Source organism: Egretta garzetta, unplaced genomic scaffold (genome assembly GCF_000687185.1).
Source record: "Egretta garzetta isolate BGI_Z169 unplaced genomic scaffold, ASM68718v1 scaffold147, whole genome shotgun sequence".
In the NCBI taxonomy this organism is placed as follows: Eukaryota; Metazoa; Chordata; class Aves; order Pelecaniformes; family Ardeidae; genus Egretta; species Egretta garzetta.
In genome coordinates, this window is record NW_009260173.1 from 305,206 (window position 1) to 323,351 (window position 18,146).

At 50.4% G+C, this 18,146-nt stretch overlaps 1 protein-coding gene across 1 annotated transcript; it reads right to left on the bottom strand.

Annotated features, from left to right (window-relative positions):
- Positions 1 to 258: 258 nt before the first annotated feature.
- Positions 259 to 18,107, bottom strand: CXCL14 (C-X-C motif chemokine ligand 14). The gene is made up of 4 exons (XM_035897162.1): positions 18,044 to 18,107; positions 17,084 to 17,189; positions 12,730 to 12,840; positions 259 to 346 (listed from the first exon to the last, which is right to left on the bottom strand). The coding sequence occupies exons 1-4, from the start codon at positions 18,105 to 18,107 to the stop codon at positions 259 to 261; spliced, it is 369 nt and encodes a 122-aa protein (XP_035753055.1).
- Between the last annotated feature and the right edge of the window lie 39 nt (positions 18,108 to 18,146).

Sequence of the window (18,146 nt, forward strand, 5' to 3'; positions counted from 1 at the left end):
TCTGAAGGATGTCCACTGTTTTTCAAACAATTTTAATTAAACTTAGCTGGAAGCAAATGGTAAATAACTTGTAGATCTGCTCTGCTTTCTGGAATTTCAAGGAGTACATTGCATTGACTTAGGTGGCCTCTGGCTACCCATTTAACCGGCCTGCTTTGCAGTTCTTTACTTTAGTGTTGTACGTGCAATAGATATTTTACAGTTCCCATTCTTCGGGGACAAACACACAGGTATGAACATCCTAAATTCTAGCCTGCATCAGCCCCTGTTAGTGTAAGCAGCTACGGTGAAGGTGATGCTCTCCATCACACTGACATCCAAGTGGCATCTCTTCATGATGATGTCTCTGGGTACAAAAAGAAAAATAAAAGCATAGTGTTAAGCTACAGTGTAACAGCCCTTGAAAACTCCCAGGCAGCGTATGGGTCCACAGTGCTGGGTTTGCTGGGACCAGTAGCTAATGATGCAGCTGCTGGGACCAGTAGCTAACGATGCAGCTGAACTGGGCAGAGAGGGAAGGATAAATTCTGCGGGAAGATGTTGCAGGTGCTGTGCTTTATGCCTGGAGTGGGGGCACGGAGGATTGGGGTACGCAGGTGAGCCTGACCCACAGTCGGGTGGCAAGAACAGGGATATATTAGCCCTTGTAATTACTGAATGTTTTTCTGCTAGGGCAGCTTGAAGTTTTAGGTCTGCTAGTATGTGTTTTAGAATAGCTTGAAGGTGTAAAATGCTAAATAAATACAAAGTCAGGGAATTAGAATGGCAGTGGAGCAGCACGATGAAGAGAAAGTTAATGTTGTCCTAGGTGAGTGGTTATTATTTTTTTTTTCCTTGGGGCTGTACGCACTTGCACAGTAATGAGCACTTGGCTAGTGAGGGGAGGCAGGTTTGGCTGCTGTGTTAACACTGAGTCTCTGCTGTGGGGATGCTGCTTTCTTTTCCCCTTTAAGCGTGTATTAAATGGCAATAAATTCCATGTTCACAGATAAATCGTAAAATAAATGCAACTGCTAATTATTAAGTGAATGTGCTGCTGCTTCAGATGATAGGTGTCCCTTGGCTTTAAGCCTCTTGGATGAAACCCAAAGAAATGTTTTTTCTTTCGCCTCAGGTTTAACGCGCTGCAGGTCTCAAGCCCGTTTCCATTTACTCGGGTGAGAATTGGGGATCACCTCCCAGGAGGGGGTGCAGCTCCGCTTCTCCAAAGCAGCTGTGGGCTCTGAGCCTCCCAGCCCGCTGGGCAAACAGAGGAGGGGATCCCATGGGGCTGCAAAATTGCAGAGAAGCAGCATTCACAAGCTGACCTTCTTATTACCTGCCTTGTGGGCCATATGTATCTACAGAGGGCTCCTATCCCAAAGAATCGTTTGTTATTTTTTTTTTCCCCCCTCCAGAAACAAATGGGCTATGACTTCGTTTTTTACAGTTTTCAGTGTTTGGTGTTATTTGTCTTCAGTAACCTGCTAATGACCCCGGGCCTCCCCCCACATTACATGCCAGGTGCTGGGAATTTAGCCCTTGATCTATCAACTCCACCCACCGCCTTCGCCAGGAAAAAAAAAAGAGAAAAGCCCCAGTTTCCTGACTTGCAGGTGATGGGAAGCTCCACAAGGTGTCGGCCTTTACCAAGCTGCAGCTCGGAGCCAGCTCTGCTCGGCGGCCGGGACGGGGACCCCTGCGCGGAGGCTCTGCTGGGAACCGGGTACCTGCTTCGAGTAAGTGGGCCCCCCCCGCCCAGGCTTTGCAGGACGTGGAAAATGGCTTCTTTCACCACTGGTCTTTGCTTTGGGGCCAGTCTTTATTTCTGTTTGATTTATTATTCTGCACCGCGAGCTTCGCTCAAATTCAACGTTCTTGTCGCTACGGGCAGCAAAGGGAATGGGGCTCGCTGCAAAGAGTGGGTTATCCAGAAAAGATAAGGTCAAAGATGGGTGAAGAAAAGGGCTGTTATCAATATCATGCATATTTGTGGGTATAGAAATATGTTTGTGTATACATGTTATAGATATCTCTCAAATATATCCCAAAAAGATAAAGATGGGTGAAGAAAAGGGCTATTATCAATATCATGCATATTTGTGCGTATATAAATATGTTTGTGTGTGCATGTTATATATATCTATCAAATATATCCCAAAAAGATAAAGATGGGTGAAGAAAAGGACTATTATCAGTACTGTATGTACTTGTGTGTATATAAATATGTTTGTGTATGTATGTTATATATATATATATATTTCACGGTTGGACTTGTTGATCTTGGAGGTCTTTTCCAACCTGCGTGGTTCCATGATCTGTGTGACTAGTGAGCAGTTGCAGGGAGTTACTGTGAATCTCGGGGTCCCTGTGTAGTCGCTGGAGCCGTGCTCCTCTCCCGCTGGTCACAGCGGGCTGTAATTGCCCTTGGAACACAGCAACCGGTGTTCCATCAACCCTTTGGATTATCGTGATGCGGGTGACATGGAGCTGAAACTCTAGGAAATCAGGAAGGAATTGGGTTTCCCATGGAAAACCACGTCTTTCGATTTGTGTTTCAAGCCCAGATTTTGGAGCTTGCTGTTTTCCAGCTTCTGTCATCAACTGTTATGATAAAAGCAATCGAACTCCCCAGCAATGGCCCTTCTGGCGTGCGTGGCCGTGCCCATGAGCCGATGTAGGGCCAGCAAGGGGTTTTGGGCTGGGACCCTGGGCTGCTTGCTCTGTGGTCTAAGCCAAGCACCTGAGAGCAGATAAGGTTCAGTAAATGCTGCTGCTGATGTTGTGGTTTCCATCCTGTGTGCTGTACAGGTTTTGTCCTCCTCCATCCTTTTCTCCTGATCTTAAAAGGACATTTCCCAGACGTGACAAATCCAAGAAGTCTTCTTTTTCTTTTAAGGCTATATTTGATGCTTTCCCTCTGTAGATTGGCTTTTCCAGGCATTGTTATCCAGTTTGTGGCTCTGAACAGTTGAAGTGTTGGGATTTTACCTTCTGGGCAGCACCAAACCTCCTCTGCTTCCTTGCTGGTGCTCCCTTGGGGGGTGCAGTTCATGGTGGTCCTGCCCTCAGCTGAAGGTGCTTATCAAGCGCAATTGCTTTCTGCAAGAAAGATGGTCCCAAGCGCCTTCTGTTTCCCAAGTTTTATCCCGTAGCTTCCCAGAGCCCGGGCGGCCTGAGCTGAGTGGTGGCTGGTGGCATCGCTCAGAGCCAGGCGTGATGATCGACACTGATTACTGTAATGAGGAACAGGATTTCCCTGGCAAACTGTTTTAGCTGACCCATAAAAATGGAGAGGGAACACCCTGCCAGTCACTTACAGTTTGAATGTAAGAGGTAGCGCTTGGCAAACTGGTTCGTGTTGGGGAGGAGCGGTGCTTGATTGGGAATTACTGGTAGGAGGAGGGAGCTGAGCTGAGGAGCTCCGGGCTGGTTTGTTTCTCCTGATGTGTTTGCAGAAGTGAAAAGTCTTCTGGACTTAGAGAGGAAGCTGGGGTAAACCCCAAGGAAAAATGTAAATGGTGCAATTATGAAGGTAATAGAGACGGGGACGGATTTTTATGCACCACAGTGGAGTGGGCAGTAATGAGGCAAAAATGCTGGGGGGTAAAGACAAAAGACATTTCTTCCGGGCTTAGAAGTGATCTCAAAATCGCCGAAACCTACTGGAAGAGAAGAAAATAAAGCCTGCTGTAGTGATTCGTTTCCTTTAATAAGCTTCTTTTTCTGGGTGCCCCGAGTGTTCAGAGGTAGCGCACTTAGTGCCTAGTAACCCAACAAAGCTTCGCTTGGTGGCTCTGCAGAAAGATTTTCTTTTCCTTGCAGGTTTCTAACCATGAAAAGACACAGAGATCAGTTGCTGCAGAATCCTTAATTAAACACAACAAAGAAGGGCAATTAGAGCTGTGTTTTCTTGCTGTCATCCAGCAGATCTTGCAGACCTCAAACCCCTTTTCTTGCTCTGAGATTTATGATGGGAATAAATCATAATTAATCCTGTAATTATCAGCCTTAAGCGTACACCAGCAGGATTTTTTTTTTCTTCTTCTTTTTCTTGGGGGAGGGTCTGAAACCCATCCAAGAGGAATTCGCTAACCCCTTTTGTTGTGCAGGAAGAAAAACAAAAACACAGGCGTGGTGATTTTCCCAGGCCTTGGCTGCCTGCCTCCCTGTCACTTCATGTCATGTCACTGCTGCCTCCCAGGTCCCGCCTGCCTGCTCTCAGCAGAGCTGCTCCTGTTGCGCTGGATGCCCTCCATGGGTGTCGACAGGGCCATCTCTGCCCAGAGAGTTGATAAGAGAAAAATCTGAGGGGGTTTGAGTGCTTCAGAGGTCGGCAAAAGGACCAGAAATACAACCTGTCACTCAGCGTTCAGAAAATGAACACTGGTGCATGTTGCATCTCTACAAAGCAGTTCCCCCAGGGATCTTGGCTTTGGTTTGATGGTTGGGTGAAGCTCGTCATACCTAGCAAGAGGGAGCAAGTTCTCCTCTTCAGGCATTGAAGGTGATAGCGTGCATGTGTGGTTTTTGCTGCTGGGAAGTCAGATGGTCCTGTCTGAGGACGGGACCCAAATGCAATGCCTGGGGAATGGTGGCCGCACATGGTCCTGCAGGTCCTGGGCTTGCTGGAGAGCTGGTGGAGAACTGGAGGGAGAAGCACTGGGCAAGAAAGCCATGCTGCTTGGCATGTTGGGCAGGAGGTCCTGATGTTTGTGAAGGGAGTTGGGCAGGGGGCTTGGGAAGGAAGCTCCTGGGGTTGTGCTGCAATCCAGTGTCCTGTGCTGGTGTGATGGACGTGGCTCCTGTAGACACACTGGCAGCCAGGTTGTCCTCTTTGCCCTTAGCGTGCGTGTTCCATGTTAACGGGCTAAATGATTATATAAACCTCTGAGCAGGTTTCCCAAAATAAAACTGCATGTTTTCTCTGCTTTGGTGGCATTTCCCATACCTGAGTAAGGAAATGCAATGGTTGAAGCTTTTCTCAGAGCTGGGGAAAGGTTCCAAGCATCCCAGTGCAACGAACAGGCTCCAAGCTGGCTTATAACGCAGACAGCTAAAGGGACGTAGAGGTGTCTCGAGGCTGGCTGAGAAAGTTTTTGGTTGCCACTAGATGTTCTTTCAGCCCTGCTTTTCCTCCACCCCCCCCACCTCCAGAGCAGCCATCTGGGCTGGGATCTGCTGGCCATGGCCCAAGAGCTGCCAGACACCAAAGTGCTGCGGGGCTGATGAGAGCAAGGAACAGGGCTGAACCCCGGGTTGCTGGGGTGTCCCAAACAGCCCTTTGATCTCCCACAGCTTTGTCTCGTGTAGTGCTGGCTGATAGAAATAAGGATGCTTTGGAAAGCACCCAAACCCCAACTTCTGGGTCTGTGCTGTGTATTGAATACCTGTTGGATGAACTGGGGACTCGTATCTCATTGCTGCCTGGGCAGGGCCACTGATCAGTAGAGGTGATGGTCCAAGGAGGCAATCTTGGAGGGTAAAAAAGATGATGACTCTACCTCAGTTTCACGTGAGATATGATGACCAAATGGTGGCCCAATTTTGTGCAGGTTTTTAGTTTTCTCCCTATAAATTTGCAGAGGCGGTCTGTAGGGATGGAGGGTTGGTCTTTCCAGAGTACATGGTGTCATGAAAGCACAACTGTTTGTGGGATTTTCCAAGTTGCCTGGAATTCAGCAAATAATTAAGGTTTCTGTAAGATGTGTATCAATACCTACGAGCACCAAAAGTCATTGTAAGCATCGGGAGCTCTGTGCTTGCAAATGCAGCTGCAGCCACAGTTCCTCAGGCACTGGCAATCCCAGTTGCTGTTCTGGGGTTGGGTTACGTCAGGTAAAGGGATTATAGGAAATCTGATTTGGGGCACTTTGCCAGCACCGTGTGCTGCTTCTGAGGATACCTGGGGGCTCACAAGGTGCAGCCTTTCCAGGCAAACTGAGCACCTTCCAGGAAGCGCTCGTCTCTTTGTGGTTTAGGATCAGGGGGAAACCAATGAACAACAGACACGGAGGGTTTCTGATGGGACAAACACAGAGCCAACGAGAGCTGCAAACAGTGACCCTCAAACCCACTTGTGACCACACGCACCCCAACCTGGTGAAGGGAACAAACTGAACAAGAAGTTCCAGCATGAGTGCTATGTGTGGCAGATCTGGGGAGAGCCAAAACTGAGAGCTGCCCTGGCATGAAGTCAGCGTGGCCAGGGCTTTGAAGATGGGCTGCCCGTCCCTCTGGATCTGAAGCCCAAACTCAGCCAAGACCAGCTTGCCTTCTTCCAAAGGTGCTGAGCAATTTGGAGTAAGTGAGGTCTATGTGCATCTGGATTTAGATGCCTCATTTTTGGAAGCTGGCTTTGGAGGGCAATACCCAAAGTGTGTCTGGTGTTTCCTTTGCCCTAAAGGGAAGTGTGTTCTGGAGCGTGCAGGCTCTGGGCTCACATAAAGCCCGTTCGGTGATGTCAGGTTCCACAGGAGGCCCTTTGCCCATGGGCAGACGCAGCTCCCTGCCTGTGGATCGCTGCGGGATGGTGGTCCTGGGGGTGGTGGCTCTTTATTTGCATCTGTTCCCATTCTCTATGAATGTGGGTCCAGGATGGCCCCACCTCTGATGTTCAGTTAGCTCAGAGAGTGCTTGTGTTGCCGTAACGCTGCCTTGAGCTTCCCACCCTGGGCTTGGGGGTGGCCAGTGCAAACCCCCAGGCCCCGCTGATGGCTTTACCATCGAGCCCTGCGTTCGCTCCCATGGCCCTGATGAAACCTTGTCAGTGTGGGGCCAGCTCTCCCACTGCATGGACGTGGTCAGGAAAGGTCCCCATGTGTGTAGCAATCTGGCATGGCCTCCTGCCTTGATTTGGGGAGCCTGGGGGGAGCTGGGGCACTGCAGGCAGCTGGAGCTGCCGGCAGCACCGTGCCGTGTCGCACAGACCACCAAGCAGCTATCGCTTCTTAATAAACTTTTTGGCCATTGCTGACCTAGAGCATATATGAACAAGTGCAAGGCAAGTGGTGAAAGGATCTGTATAACATTACTAATCCCACGTAGCGCGCTTGCTGAAGAGGCAGGGCAGGTCTCCCTGCTATTGTGTCCTTTCACTGCAGCTGCTTGGTTCACCCTCGTGCTTTTATTACAACAAAATCTGATAGCGCTGTTTCTGAATGGGTGCAGCCTGTGGAAACCCCATGCCCAGGGGAGGGGGTGATGGGGGGGACGTGTGGAGGTCTCCTGTGTGGGGCTTGGTGCTCTGCCTCCGGGCGCTCCTGGCCGCAGAGTGCCGGGGAGCAGCTTTGCAGGCTGGGGGCCGGGGGGAAGCGGTTGCCCACTGCCCTCCCCGGAGGCTCCGTGAAGGGTTTGCATCTGTGAAGGGTTTGCATCTGTGAAGGGTTTGCATCCTTGCCATGCAGCATCAGTGCTTGAGTAAAGGAGCTGCGGGGTCTGCTGGTGCTGCTCCTGCACCCCGGGATCCAGCAGGGCTCTGGCTCACCCCTCAAACGTTCAAGCTCTTGGGAAGGTAAATTGGTGACTGGTGAGCAGTGGGGGCTGGCTGCTGTGTGCCTGGACCATACTTCAGTGGCTGAAGTTTTCAGTCTCAGAGCACCAGTGTGTGGTCGGTGTACTGGGGAGGTTGGACTGGGTGGTCTCCTGCGGCTTTGCAACCTGCAGTCTGCTGGGGAAAACAAAAGCAAACCTGAAGGTTGCTGCCCAGATCTCGGTGGAGGAGGTGCCTACGTGTACATGTTTAAATGCTTTAGCAAAGATATTTCTGTCTGAAGGGAAGTGGCTGATGTTTTGTGTGTGGCAGGTACCTTCTGGCACGGTATTTCCCTTCACAACTGCAGTGTTGGGGAGGGCGAGGGATGCTCCTCCTGTTTCTGGGAACTTCACAAACCTGCCTAGGGATGCAGTTGAACAGGCTTGGGAAAACCAGCTTGGAGTCACTGGTTTTTTGCTCTTCATGGTTTCAGTTCCTCTTTCCAAGAGTTGTTTTGTTTGAAGCACGGATTTCTGGTTAAAGGGAATACACGTGTCGGAGCCAACAGTTCTTTTTCTTTAGTCTCCCATTCTAACAAGTGTGGGGGAAAAAAAAGAAATGCAGTTGTTTTCCTCTGTGCCCAGTGTTTGCTGGTGGTTTTGGTCTGGCAGCCAAACCCAGAGCTGGGAGTCATTTGTGGGGCTCTGGTGAGTCACCGTGTGCGGCGTCTGGGCAGCTGGAGCTGTGCACGGCATTCCCAACGGAGCGTTGGCCGCCTCTTGTGCAACCGTATCGGTACTGTTCCAGGAAATGCATTGCCCAGTAGTCACTAAATAAACATAAAACTTTTCTTCAAGTCTGCTGGTGTGTTGAAATTGAGTCTCCTCAAAGAAAAACTACTGGTTTTGTTAAAATGTGACTCAAGAAGGGAGAGGGGCAGCTTGGCTAGCCCACGGGTCCGGGCTTGCCCGGAGATTGGGTTCAGATGCTCAGCCTGAAGCAACGCCTTGTGGTCAATATCCCCAGAGGTTTAATTTCTCCAGTACTCTGGGATCTTTCTCAAGCTTTGTACTAATAGGAGCCTGGAGCTCATAGCTCCATCCTTGTGCAGAATAGGAGAATACTTTGAAACCCAACAGCTCTTTCTCCTTCAGCTCTGGCTGGGTATTATCACAGTAAATAAGTATATAATGTCTGCGCATATATATATTTTTTTTTTTCTGTCTGAACCAGAAGAAACCCCTGGGCTGAGGCCAGGCGTTGCCTTGGTTATAAAGTACAAGACCACTGTCGCAGGAGTCGCGCCAACCTGGGTGGTTGCAGGGCTGGGAGCAGCCAGGAGGGAGAGCTGAGCGGCTCGGGGAGCACCAGTGGGTTTTCATAGAATCATTGAATATTTTGGGTGGGAAGGGACCCCTAGAGGTCGCCCAGCCCAACCCCCCTGCAGGAGCAGGGACACCTTGAACCACATCAGGTTGCTCACAGCCCCGTCCAACCTGGCCTTGAATGCTTCCAGGGATGGGGCCTCCACCCCCTCTCTGGGCAACCCCTGCTGGGGTTTTAATGCACTTAAGCTCTGGCCGGCTTTACCCTTCCTATCTGTGGCCTTCTGTTTTAGCCGGGAAGCGGCGTAGGGGCCTTGCTGGGTGCAAAATCCCTCCCTTTGGGTGAGGGCAGTGACTGCACAGAAAGAGGAGGAGGGGGTGGCTCACAGGTTTTTGTTGCCTGACTTGCACTGTACACCCTTCCCTAACCCAGACCTTGTCTAAATCACTGCACTTTACTCTGTTTTATGTGGATTCAGAGCGGTCGGTTTGCATTTATTTAACGTAACGCTAGCCTAGCGGCTACAGGCGCGTGGCGTAGCCCTTCCTTATGTAACAAGATTTGGGTGAAGTCCAAATCCTGACATGAGAAAGGGAAGTATGTTGGGCTGGAATAATGTTTTCTAATTCCAGTGTCATCAAGATGCCATCTCTCCAAACCAGCTTCTCCGATTCAGTGTTTTTCCCTAAACTAATTCATCCACCCAAAAAAAAAGTTACTGGAGTTCCCTAATGGCTTAAGGATGTTTAAGAGCAATTGTCAGCTTTTTTAAATATATTTTTTATTACTTTTTTCATTTGTCTTAGAAAGAAATATGAAATCTGCATGCAACCTTCTAAATACTTCAAACATTTAAATAGCATATGATAATTTAGCAGTACGGTACATTATACAGAAAGGTAATACAGGGAGACATCCTATAGTGTATTTACAAAGGAAAAGGTAGTTTTGTTATTTTAAAAAGAGGAATGCGCTGCTTAACATTGAAGTATTACATTCAAAATAATGAGTATGTTGTATGGTGACTAAAACATATTTATATGTATTTGTTTTCCCTATCATTTTTTTCATAAAAAGGTACCTTTTAAAGGCTTTTTTTTTTTTAAATTTTTGTTGTTGCTACAAATCTAGGGAATCATACACAATAGCTTAAAATGTCTCAGTACTGAAGCCACAAACTTTCTGTAAGAACTTCAGGTGGGGGGGGAAAAAAAAAACCACCAACAAAAAACCCAAAAAAACCCCCAAAACAACCCCAAAACACTTTCTTAGTAATAAAAAGGACCTAGAAATGCTTTCTAATGGATGAAATGTTAAGAGGGAGATGCGGTACGCTTCACCCCGCAGCAAGACCTCAAGTCCGTTGAGGAGGAGGTACGCGAGCGCCGTTCCCACTCGCCGGACGCCGGGCTGAGGGACCTCGCTTTGCCGCTGCCGCCGCGTGGCAGTGGCGTCTTCCCCAGCCAGCTCCTCTTTGGTCCCCGCTTTGCCCGGCCGTGGCGGAGGCTGCAAACGCGACGACCACCCCCAGCACCGAAGCTTCCCCGCTGCCAGAGGGCGAGGGCTGCAGCTGCGCGACACCTTTACAAACATTGCTGTTTGTCTAATGAGCTTATAAAGCTCGCTTGCGATCATCGTGAAGTATGAATGAGCAACAATAAAAGGAAAAAAAACCAAAAACCCCAACCCCCAAACCAACCTCTTGAAACTGAAAAGCAGGACTCTTCCCCATCGCAGTACGGAGCAGGCGGGTGTGAAAGCTGAAGTGCAACAGATGCTTGTGGAATCTGGAAGCCTTTTGCACGCGGCTATAAAATGTAAAAACTGACCCTTGGTAAAAAGTGCTTTATAATAATATAGAATTTGTGTCTTATGTCTGTGAGAGAGAGAGAGAATCTGCTGCAGAGCCCAGTCCTATGCCAGCTGAGGGAGTCCGCTCCGTTCCTCACGCCCCTTCCTCTTATTCTTCATAAACCCTGAACAGAAGGGAAGCCAAGAGCAAGATGTTTAAACTATGGACAAAAAAAACCCCTGCCTGCCAAATAATAATAAAAATTAACAATAAAAAAATAACCCCCCCAAACAACAAAAAAAACAGAACCCAATTTTTAGCCTTTAAGTAAATTGGAAAGTAAGTTATTGATTTCAATAGTCGCTGGATTACGATGCCTCAAGCGTCTGGGAGGGGAGGTTCAGGCTTTGATGCCGCTGCATCTTGCAGGTGTGCGGGGAGTAACGTGCCCTGCTGGGATCACCGGGAGACAGATGATGAAGAAATCTCCATCTGCTAATGTGCTTTAACCACTGGAAAAATCCCTGTCTCGCATATAAATGTTGATATGATGAGTTGTATGTAGATACGGTGAATTTATTATCTGTTATCTTTGGAATAATGTTATAGGCGGTATTATTTTTCTGGTTTACATCCCGAGAAGAGCACCTGCCAGGCTTGTTTGCTGAAAAATCCTTGCACTGCTGGGGAGCAGGCATGGAAGTGGTCATCTATGGCATGGGGAAAACTAGGGGCAATGCTGTTTTGGGGAAGAGATTCGTGTTTGGACTATATTTAAATGTAAATTCCATTTACATTTAAATTACCTGGCTTTTCCTGGGGGGAAAATCAGTGGGTTTGGTACAGCTGGCGCTGAAGGCACAGACAAATTGTTTGTTTATTATGAGGGCTTGGTTTAAATCAGGTTCTTTATGTCTGAAGTAATCACTTCCCACTTCTTCAGCTGCAGTTGGGCTCGGCTACCCTGCTTGCAGGGTCAGGACCTGCCGGGTGTGATGTGGGGGGGCTATGTGGCCAGTGCTGGGCAAGGCAAAGCAACTCTGGGTGCCAGAGGCGTGGGGATGCTGGGCTCGCCATCCCTCCTCCTCCTCTCCCTGGCAGCGGGGACAGTCCCCATCCCCTGGCTGGGCTGCGGGGAAGCCTCGAGCTGCCCCGTATTTTGGGCGATGGAGGAGCTGTTCCCTGCAGCCAGGAGCCAGTCTGCAGCACACGGCCCCTGGCCCCCGCAGCCTTGTGCAGGGCATCCCTCCCCTGGGTCTGTGCAGGGGAACCCTGCGCCTTTCCTGAATGCACAGGCCTGGGGCTGAGCGTCCTTCATCATCTCAGTGACAGCCTTACAACAGAGCAGCTCGCTGGCACCCTTGGACCTGCCCAGGGATGGGGGCTTGCTGCTCGTTGGCTTTGTTTGAGATCAATTTTGGGGAGCAAATTTCCCATCGGTTGCGGAGGGTGAGGGTTTGGTGGGACTGTGCTGCATGGGGAGGCTTTTCCTTGGCCATGGCTGGAGAGGTGGCAGGAGTTGGGCAGCTCCCCTTAATTACAGACAGGGACACCACCACTGGCCATCAACCGTCAGGTATTCGCGTTTCTCCCTCTCTCTTCTGTCTATGACTGATGGCTTGCAAAAAAAAAAAATCCTCTTTGCAAGGGAGAAGGTGGCAGAGATTCTTACCAGCAAGTTACTGTTTTTCTGGGAATGATACACTCCTTAAAACTGGCAAATACCTGCGTCATCAGAAATGGGTGACTTTGAGGCGGTGTGATTGAAGTGTGTGACGGGGCACTCCCTTCCCGGCTCTGCTGACTGCTTCCCTTGTGACCGTGTGGAAGTAATTTAGCTTTTCATCTTGGCTTTTTACCCGTAGAAGCGAGGTGAGTGTATGTAAATAGCCCAGAACATCAGCTGATGAATAGTTTAACAGAAAATAATTACTATTTATAGCCGCAACAGCCTAATCCTGAAATAGAAGTGAGGGCTGCATGTGGCAGGAAAGAAATAACATCAAGAACATCCATTTATAACTGTAATTTTGGTAATGAAATACATCCCCCGTGCTGGATGGAGCAGTCGCAGTGTGCGCGTTCCCCTGAACGCTGCCGATTGCCCAACTTGCCACCAGGATTTCCCCCCTCGCCCGCTGAGCAAATTCGTACTTACCTGCCTTTCTCCTTCCATACTCGGTACCACTTCAGCAGCCTCACTGTGTTCTGGCGTTTGGGGTTCAGGCAGTGCTGCTGCTCCCCCCTCACCCGCGTCCACAGCGTCACGCTGCAAGGCAAGCGAGCACAGGTTACGGCGGTCGGGGGAGATGCCGGTGGCGATGCCAGCCCTCGGCTCCTGCATCCAGGGAGATGCCAGGATCGGTCGGGGGCTCTCGCCCCGGCGGGCAGCGGGAAGGTTTGCATGCTCTGTGGGTTATAGCAGATATTTGAGTTTATTGCGATCACGTTGGAGCAGCTGCTGTCAATCAGTGCCGTGCAGTATTGCCCACAGTTATACTGGCTTGTACCAGATGAAGACTTGCCCACTGTTTTTAATCAGTGGCTTTGCTCTCCTGTCTGTTAGATATTTCCTTTGGAGCTTAATAGCTGATTTAATTAGGGTTCATTCAGGCAACCACAAGGTCTTTGCATGAGGAGATGCTTCCCTGACACTCAACCGGGCTGCATCCAAGTGAAAAGGTCAGACCTGGTTCATTGATTATTTTTTTCCCTGCTTTTTTTTGGTTTAATTTTTTTTTTTTTTTTTTGTCAGCAATATTTTAAATCCTTGCACGTGGCAGGGTCCCTGTGTGCCCAGTGGATTAGCTCTGAGCCCCAGGCAGGCAGTCCTGGGGGCTTCAGCCTCCTCGGATCGCAGGCTGCTCCCTCCCTCCTTGCCATCAGCAGCGGCTTGGCGTCCCCTTATTGTCCGGACAGGGTGTGCTGGGAGGCAGAGCATGGCAAAGGCCTTCCCGTCATTTTAGGCTTCCCCCGGAGAGCTTAGGGGAGCCGTTGCTGTTGCTCTGACACGGGAGACTGGAACTGCTTCCCTAGAGGATGGCTTTGCAGAAACGTCAAGGCTGCTATCGCCTCTCAGGACTCAAACCCAAGCAGATTTCCCTTTTGGTTATTAATTTTGTGATTAGAAAAAGAAAAAAAAAAAACCAACCCTCACAATTTTAATTGAAGTTATTAATTTTCTGGAAATACCATCCATAACAGGGAAACGCCGTTTCCAGTTTAAGTAAAATCCTATAATGGAATTATTTAAACACCGCTAGAGACACGAGTAAAACGATGGCAGAAACCCAGACATACCTGTGCATGCTGATGGGCTTCCTTTATGGTTTGGTTCAGAAAGGGGCTGTTTATCTTCTAACACGAGAAGCGGTGCCTTGCAGCCGCTCCCAGCTCAGCCGCCCGGTGCGGAGGGGACGTGCTGGGCTGGAAGCGAAACGCTGCATGTTGCCGGTGTGAGCCCAGCTAAGGGTCTCGCCATGTTTCCCATTCACAAGGGTGTTAAAATAGTTCCTTCCGTTCAATTAACCCTCTCTCCTGCTCCCCTTCTCTGTTCCACCTCCATCAGGTGTGAGCTGAAGTTGCAAAAAGACAAGGTGTGACTTTTGGGGGGGTTTCTGGGGGGATGCAGCCCTTTCCCCAGCGCGTGGGAAGGCGGTGGAAGGTCTCCAAGAGCCCTGGGGCTGCAGGCATCGGAGAGGGAAGGGTCACTGCTAAAACTATGGATCATCTCTGCTCCAAGGGCGTTCTCAGGAGCCCCTCTAGGTGAGAAGAGGAATTTTCTTATAGCTTTGAATGGGAGTGAAACCAAACCTCGGCTGGAGGCACAGGCTTGCGAATTTTAAGGGATTTGAGGTCAGTACAAAGTTTCTCCATCCAGCAGCCGCCCTCTCGGCTGTGCCGTCCGCACTGGCTGATGCCAGACCTGGGCTTGGATTTCTTTTCTGACAGACCATAAAGGGTACTTCCAGAAAGTGATGTACGAGCTGAATCGTGGGAGGAGCAGAGCAGGAGCACCTCTGGAAAAAAGCAAACCCTAAGTGTGCACCATGAGTGAAGGAGGACAATTTTGGATTTACTAGAGCCTGCAGTCTAAGGAGGAGATGCGTGGTTTGCTTCTCTGATGAACAAGCAGAGCTGATCTCAGGCTAAGGTGTGTTGCTTTGACACCACACACAGGTCTTCTGCTTTGCTGCTGGAGGCTGGACAGCAGAGGAGATGTTCCCAAGGCAGCCCCATGGCCCCGTGCCCCCCTGCACCTTGTCTGCAGGGGTGGTGGGGCTGCGCCTCTGCCTACAAACACCCTGTCCCCAGGGCCACGAGGGTCCTGGCTCTGGTCCGTTCATCCCAAGGTGGTGCAGGGTCTGCTGCCCGCCTTGGCTGTCCCTGGAGAAGGGCTCCCAGAGGCGCCTGTTCCCCATCAGCTGTTGTCACCCCACCACATCACCCCTCTTTGGGATGGGGCAATATGTGGAGGGGGGTTGGATCCTTTTGGGTAGAATGAGTTAAACCTCCCTCCTAATTTCTGCTGCTTTTCCTCTTTCTGGGAGGCAGATGCCCACACCATTACTGCTAGATCTTGATAGGTTTTGAAGAAACTGAGGACCCAGTTTGGCTGTCTCTTGCCTGTACCACAGCTCTGCTGGGGGGGGGGGGGGGGCAAAGACACGTTCCTTCCTAAACTGCACCCCCATACCTACTTCTTCTCTGCCAAACATCATTTATATCGTGTTTCTGCTGTATGAAAAGGTACAAGAGCTTTTGAGGAGGGCAGAAGGGGACCCAGCTTCAACAACTCGTTTTGGATGATCACTGCAGCACCAAACACCCAGTTGCAGGAATTTAGCCCTTCTGTGCCTTGCCTAGAGCCTCCCGGATCAGTTGGTTCTCAGAACATTGATTTCAGTTTGCTTTCAGTGCTGACTTCAGACGGTGTTAGGGTGGCTGGAAAGGCGGTGACGGCCGTGGGTTAGCCCTGCAGCGGCGATGGGAGAGCGAGGGGACAGCTCTGTCCCCACAGCCCCTGCACCCCCCGGGCTGGAATAGCATTGCTCGGCGCCCGCATAGCTATCCGGCTGGGAAAGCCACTGTGCGCCCTCCCAGCTTTCCCAACTTTCTGATTGGAAGTGAAATGTTGCATGAATGAGATTTGATACCCCCCGGCCACCAGTTGCTTTTGGGCAAATGCCCGGGGTGGGATGCGAAGAGTTAGTGCTCCTCTACACCATCGTTTTGCTACTGAAAGGTCAAAGCAAACAAAGTGAAGCTGCAAGGAACTGATTCAGGCAGGGATGCTCTGCAAGCGTTTTTCTGTTCAGGTCACCGTCCGCAGATCTGGGTGTCAAAGAGGTGTCTGATGTTCCCCGAGCTCGGCATTGCTCACAGCGATGCTGCTGTAAATCTGGAGGAAGCCTAAGGAAGCGTGGCTCTCCGTTCCTCCACCATACGCCCTCCGCCGAACCTGGCGAGCCATTTCTGCATGGGCAGGATCAGGCTCCCGTGGTATCTCCTTGTTTCTGCCAGTCGGATGGGCAGGATTTGGCCCCGTGGGCATGTCAGAGCACCGGAGGTGGTACGCGGCTTGGCAGGACGGGGCTCAGATCCTGCTGTTAAAGCACCTTTCTAAGATTAAGCAAATGGCAACTGTTCAGGGAGGGAGCACAAACGCTGGAGTAAATCCGTCCCTGGTGTTCGGGGGGCGTAGCTGCTTTTGGGGACCCTTTCCCCCCTTGCAGGTGGCAGAGGGGCTTGGCGCAGTCTTCTTGGCTGATCTGCCCCTCTGATCCTCATTCAGCCCCACATGCTGGTTGGATGGTGCTTTGATGGGGATATCCAAAATGGGGCAGACACCCCCTCCTTGCCCCCAACCACCCATATTTAAAATCTAAAAAAAAAAAAAACCCCAAAAAACCACCCCTCCTTTTGAGCCAGTCATCAGAGATGTCCAACCCCCTGTACCTGCCCCGGTTCGGTTTGTCACCGCATCACTGGGCGATGTCACGGCTTGTGGTGAGGCTGGGAGGAAAGCGTCTCCTCACGCGCCGGGGAACCCCATCGAATGCAAGGGGGTGGCTCTGCTACAACGCAGGCGAAAATCTGACTCTGGCTGGGGTAACGCTTCCCTGCAAAAACCACCGTGGCCCGAGCTCTGCTCGTGTTCTTATTCTGCACGCCCCAAATCACTCGAGTAAATAGTTCTGGATTTTACACCAGGCAGCCTGGAGTGGGATTTGTCCCTATCGCCACTTGAACTAATGATTCTCCTTTCATTGCTACTTGTGCTGTAAATATTTCTTTGAGTTTAAAAAAAAAAAAAAAAATGTTGAAAACCGATAGCTGGGTTTTTGGTCAGAATTGCAGGTTTTATTGCATCCGAGGCAGCAGATGACTACTCCCAGAAATTAGCATGCAAGGGCGTGAGAAAAACAAAGAACAAAGAAGGAACTTGCAGTGTAAGGTAAAGCCATTCAGCTGATAGGGAAGGAGAAAGCAATAAATGAGGGAAAACTTACATAATCATCTCTTCCACGCAAAACGGGTACCTCGGTTTGATTTCCAGTTTCCGCACGTTAGAGAATCTTATTTTAGGACCTTTCCTTGAACATTTGCACTTTACGCCTACGAGAGAAAGGATTTTTCTCATGTGCCTGCAAAGCCTCCTGCATACCAAGCGTCCCTTCCCCGCCAGCCGACGTGCGCACACAAACTCGTTTGGGCTCCCAAGCCTCCGTGGGAAAAGCTCAGTTTTGTAATGCTGTTGAGCTTAGAGTAATATTTTCTCTGCTATCTCCCAGGAAAAGGCAGTGGCTCTCTGGCAAATACGTTTTAGAGCGCTGTGTATGCTCTGAGGCTTAGTAAATAGTAAAGAGCTTTTTAAAGTGCACCTGCTGTGACTAAATGGAATTGTATTTAACAAAAGGAAACGAAAGAGTTGGAGCTCGCTTTAAACTGAGCAGGCGAACGAACACCTCGGCGACTTTCCCGTTCGCTCGCGTCTCTCTTGGACTTTGTAGGACTCCCAGTCATTTCTCCTCGCGCGGATGCCGCGGCGCCTTCGCGGCCAGACAAAAGCCGAGTGGTTTTTAACCATCGCTTTTGTGCACGGCAGAAAATGCCCACTGGCACACCCGGTGCGATTCGTGCTGCCGCATCACATCCAGCTCCGCTCTATTTTCCCTGTGCACCCCAGCCTGGCTTTCGGAGGAGGTATTTGAGCTATATTCCTGAATAACGCGGCGTGCCCCCCCGCGCCGTCAGCTGGGGCTCGCGATCAAGCCACAACTTTGTTGCTGCGGGTGTTTTACCTCCACTGCCACCTTCCAAACGCTCGCAGCTGCCGTACCCCGCGGGTACAAGGCATCGCTTTGTCCGGCGCGCAGGGGACAGCCAAGATCCAGCTCAAGGCTGGCAAGAGGCAAAGGAAAATCGCTGGGAAAGCAAGCCCCGGGAATAAGCGGAATGAACCGACTTACCTTCCGCGCTGGCGAAGCACATGGCGAGGAACAGCAGAAGCAAAGCTGCTGTCAGGAGCTTCATGGCGAGCCGGCGGGTACCCGCGGAGCGCCGGGGGTTTTA